Genomic DNA, 4,841 nt, shown 5'->3' with positions numbered 1-4,841 from the left:
TACCCACACATTCGTCCTCCACCCTCTTAGCGCCGATAACGTACATAGTTTCCCTTAAAATCTTAAAATTAGTTATGCGGTAATTTCATACCTATTTACAAAAAGCATTATCTTCGAATCATCTACTATGGTTTTCCCAAGTGAATGCAAATCAAACATAGCCTCATTTTTGGCATTCAATAATTTCTTACTTAGTGGCTTTGTCGCTTTACATTCCTTCATTTAGTTGTCGCCTGCTCTAACAAGCAGTCACTCTTTGCTTGCTAAGCTCTCAAATCAAAGCAATGTTATTTCAAACTTTTTTTTTGTTTCTGCTCCAGTTGGCCTACTTTCCACAGTTCGTCTACAGTTTTGGCAGGCATTTCATGGAAGTGTCCGAGACAAATCGCGCTGAAATCATTTGTACCATGGCGCTGCTACATAAATATTTCGAATATGGTGAACCGCTTTCAGGTTCGCTGATATCCATGAGCCTTACAACAGCTCCTTTTAATATACAACAGGATCTTTTGAATGCCCTACATGAACAGCTCGATGTGCCGTGGACTGTTGTGGTGAGAAATATCCATCAGCCTTCTACCAGCAGTGGACCATCTGCTACGATTTTGCACGAGAAACCACAATGCTATTTTGTAATTATTGAAAATTTGCAAGACGGTGACTTGGAAGATGTATTGGAAGATTGGAAAACTGATATCAATTGGAATCCTCTCGCACAATTCGTGGTCTATATGGCTTCGCTTGAGGAAACTGACGAAGAGATGACCGAGTTGATGATCGAAATATTGCTGAGCTTCATGAATAAGAATATTTACAATGTGAACGTTATTGGACGTAATGAAGAGAATGCGTTTTTCTACGGAAAAACTGTTTTCCCTTATCATCCGGATAATAATTGTGGCAATCGGGTGACAGCTATAGAGACATTGGATATCTGTGATTTTCAGGATGATAGTAAATATATGGATGATGATAATGAGGAAGAAGATGGAGTTTTGGATGACTATGATGATGATGATTATGAAGAAGGCGGCGGTGATGAGTATGAACAGGATGGTAAGGGAAATGTAGGTAAAAGTGGTAGTGAACAAATTTACGAAAATGGAGAGAGGGATGAGGTTGGAAATGTGGAGGGAGATGGTGATCGACGTCGGGATCCATCGGCTCGGGGTAGCGAAGACAGAAGGGGTGGAAAAGAAGCAGAAGAGATTGGAAATAAAATGGAAGTAGAAGATAATGGAGATGAAGTACGAAAGGAAGGAGAAGAGAAAGGACTTGAAGGTGAAGCCGAAGCTGGAAATGAAAGTGAAGTTGAAGTTGACGGTGAAGACGAAGGCCAAGCAGGAAGAGAAACCGAAGAAGAAGAGAAAGAGGCAGAGGAAGAGGAAGAGGAAGGCGATATCCAAGGTGATGCAGAATCAGAGGAAACAAAAGAAAAAGGCGTGGAAAAAAGAGAAGACCCCGTAAAGGAAAAAGAGGAGGTAGAAAATGAAGGACAAATGAGCGTAAAACGAGTAAAAAGGGAAACACTGGATGAAGATGAAAGTGAAAAGGAGTTTGAAAGTGAAGAGGAAGGAGAAGACAAAGACGAGGACGAAGGTGAAGGTGAGAATGATGATAAAGATGAAAATGATTATAATGTTGATATTGTTGGTATTGATGATGATGATGATGAAGGGGAAGGCGAAGAAGAAGTTGAAGCTGAAAATGAAAGTGAATTCGAAATAGAAGTTGTTAATGAGAGCGGCGGAGAAAAAGAAGAGAAAGGAAAAGAGGAGATAAATCATGAAAGAAAAGAGACTAATAAAAAGAAAGAAGTAATCAAAGGCAAAGACTTAGATGAAAATAGCGATGGATTTAATGACGAAAGTAACGCAATGAAATATGTGGCTCTAAGGGATAAAAAGAATAAAAATGTTAGACGTAGCGGAAACAAGAAAGAGTTGAAAGATATAAAAATATTGCAATCACTTAGCGTGAAAGGTTATGAAATCGAAGACAAGAATAGCGGCGAAAAAGCTGACTTTAAATTGGCTATAATAGAAAATTGCAATGATGGTTGCGACCATAGTGTTTCTCAGAAAAATATAAATCGTATTGAAAGTGTCAAAGGATTTGGACTTGAAACAAATCCAAATAAAAATTCTGAAAATACAATTTACGAAAAAAGGCGAGGCACTGATGCCAGTTTGAGTACTAAGAAAATTATAAATAAATCCGGAAAAGCTAAATTCTTAATAGAGGCCCAAGATTCCGATGTAACTCGCTATCATAGCAGTAAAATTTACGCGCCGTTCGACGTCCCCTCACCGCTGAAAAATGTCAGAGCGCGCCAAAAGATATCCGAACAAAATAATCAGGATACCACAAAAGATCCCACTACCCAAGAAATTTACCTGCAGGAACTCTATCGTGGTCTATTTCTGGATAAGTTTCCCAAAGATCTCAGTGGCTGTCCTATCGTAGCAGCTTATCGACCGTGGGAACCCTACATATTTAATGAAGGCAAAGAGAAAGGCAGCAGCGTAGAAGACTATCCTATAGCTTACGAGAGCAACGAGGAATCGGCAGCCGATGTGGATGGCTATGAGGCTAAAGAAAGTGAGGAAAATGTACAAAATGAAAGCGATAGCATGGACTATGATTATGCGACAACAAATGATGACAGCTATACGGGCATGGCAACAGATGCAGACACAGATACAGATGCGACGGCATACAACGATGTAGACGACGTAGGTGCCGGCGATGCACCGCCGCCAAAGTTTAATGGCATCGAATATCAATTGATTCAAACTATTGGCAAGCTATTGAACATAACAATCGAGCTGCAGGTGGAGAATAGCAATCTATATCATCTCTTTCAGCAACTCATCGATGGGTGAGTAAATCTTGCGTGTGATTATGTAAATAGCGAAATATTTGAATTGTGTTTATTACAGCGACGTTGAAATGATTTTGGGTGGCATTGATGAAGATCCCAGCCTGAGTCAATATGTCTCGAGTTCGATAGCCTATCATCAGGATGATCTCACTTGGTGTGTTGCCAAAGCTAAACGCAATTATAGTCTCTTCAACTTTTTGCAAAGTTTTCACATTAGCACTTGGATCTTTACGCTGGCTTTTATTTTGTTATCTTCTTTGAATATTTTCGTGGCTCAAAATCTGCTAAACATTCGAATCACACATTTTGTTGGTTTCTTTGCGACTACCATGCGTGTTTTTGGCATTGTACTCAGCCAATCGACGAGTCTTTCACGTCTACCATATTCGCTGTGCATCACCTTTGGCAGCACGTTCGTATTGGCGCTGATTTTCGTAAATAGTTATCAGAGTTTTCTCGTCAGCACATTGACAACACCACAGTCGTCCTATCAGATCAGTCATTTAGATGAAATCTATCGCAATCGCATGGCAGTAACAGGCAGCGTGGAGAATGTGCGGCATCTCAACAAGGATGGGGAGGTTAGTGAACTAAATTTTTAGCAAAATATTTAATTTTTCTCAAAATATTCTATCGCCTTTTCACCTACTTACTATGTGTATCTACCTCTGCCTTCCTCACGCTTTTTTCTCTCTCTTTCTCTTTTACCATCTCTCTCCTTCTCCCTTTCTCTCTCAGACCTTCAAATATATACGCGAAAATTTTCAAATGTGCTACAGTATCGAGGAGTGCCTCAATCGCGCTGCCGCCGATGAGCACGTCGCCGTTGCTGTTTCACGCCAGCACTCCTTCTACAATCCGCGCATACTACGCGATCAACTTTACTGCTTCGATCGTAATGAGAATCTTTACGTCTATCTTGTTACATTGTTGTTGCCCAAAAAATATCATCTGCTACATAAAATCAATCCGATTATACAGCACGTCATTGAGTCGGGTCACATGCAGAAATGGGCTCGTGAGCTAGATCTGAAGCGTAAAATTCGTGAGGAGATCGAGCGCGCACAACAGGAGCTAGTCAAGAGTTTAAAGCTCAATCAAGTTGCGGGTAGTTTTGCTTTACATGGCATGCTAGCAGTACTGGCATTTGTAATATTTCTACTCGAACGATGGACCAATTGGATGGTGGTGAAGCGTCGCACACGCTTACGATTGGTTAAGATGCTGCATCGGCAATTTAGTTAGAAAAGTTTAATCAAAATAAAAGATAACTAGAAGAAATGGTTTGTTTGTAGCCGTCACGACGAAAATCTATCACGAAGGGAAGAGTTTTAAAACTTGCGGTATATTTTTTAGATGCACACAGAATAAAATCGACGAATGTTGAATCTATTAAGTTTCTGTGGATACATGCAAATAGTTATGTACATTGGAATTCTCCAGAAAATCAGTAAGGTTTAAGGGGATTGACAACGCCATAATAGCGCTTTGTGTCCTTCAAATAAGTTAAAAATACTTAAAAGATTTACTTATAAGCTCTCTGTTTAGGGTTTTAAAAAACATACTTACGACTGACGTGTCCTATTTCGGGTCTACTTAGGCTTTACTGCGGTGGTGGGCATCAGCTTGCCCTGGGGAAAAGCTCTTTCTAGCTTTCTATACTAAATATATACATACAAAGCGTGAAAGAGATTTGCCCGCGCGCAAGCCGGTGCCCACTATCGTTCTACTGGCACCCGTTCGTAAGAATCACTCTTCGCTTGATCTCCAGTTGGCACAGACTGCAAATTAGTTTGGGCTAAATTCATCATAGAATTAAGCTTAAGAGCTTCTGCAGACCTCATTAACTTTTCACCTTTTATTATGCCGCATTGTTGCTTTTCTCACGTCATCTTGGTCATCCGTAAATATTGACTTGGGTTCTTGTGCATGAAAAGTACTACCCGTGTTCCCATTT

At 40.2% G+C, this 4,841-nt stretch overlaps 1 protein-coding gene across 1 annotated transcript; it reads left to right on the top strand.

Annotated features, from left to right (window-relative positions):
• Positions 1-407: 407 nt before the first annotated feature.
• Positions 408-4,129, top strand: LOC118740123. Its single transcript, XM_036471617.1, has 3 exons — positions 408-2,881; positions 2,943-3,465; positions 3,623-4,129. Exons 1-3 carry the CDS (start codon positions 408-410, stop codon positions 4,127-4,129), a joined length of 3,504 nt encoding a protein of 1,167 aa, XP_036327510.1.
• Positions 4,130-4,841: the final 712 nt, after the last annotated feature.

This window comes from Rhagoletis pomonella, unplaced genomic scaffold (genome assembly GCF_013731165.1).
Source record: "Rhagoletis pomonella isolate Grant_MI unplaced genomic scaffold, Rhpom_1.0 Rhpom_scaffold_00005, whole genome shotgun sequence".
NCBI classification, from domain to species: domain Eukaryota; kingdom Metazoa; phylum Arthropoda; class Insecta; order Diptera; family Tephritidae; genus Rhagoletis; species Rhagoletis pomonella.
This window is presented reverse-complemented; position numbering and strand designations above follow the sequence as displayed.

What these genes read in the sequence shown, in the direction of transcription:
- LOC118740123 (XM_036471617.1), top strand. Translation starts at nt 408, where the DNA reads ATGGCGCTGCTACATAAATATTTCGAATATGGTGAACCGCTTTCAGGT. An exon ending in TTTCAGCAACTCATCGATGG is followed by an intron (nt 2,882 to 2,942) that starts GTGAGTAAATCT and finishes TGTTTATTACAG; the next exon opens with CGACGTTGAAATGATTTTGG. An exon ending in ATCTCAACAAGGATGGGGAG is followed by an intron (nt 3,466 to 3,622) that starts GTTAGTGAACTA and finishes TTTCTCTCTCAG; the next exon opens with ACCTTCAAATATATACGCGA.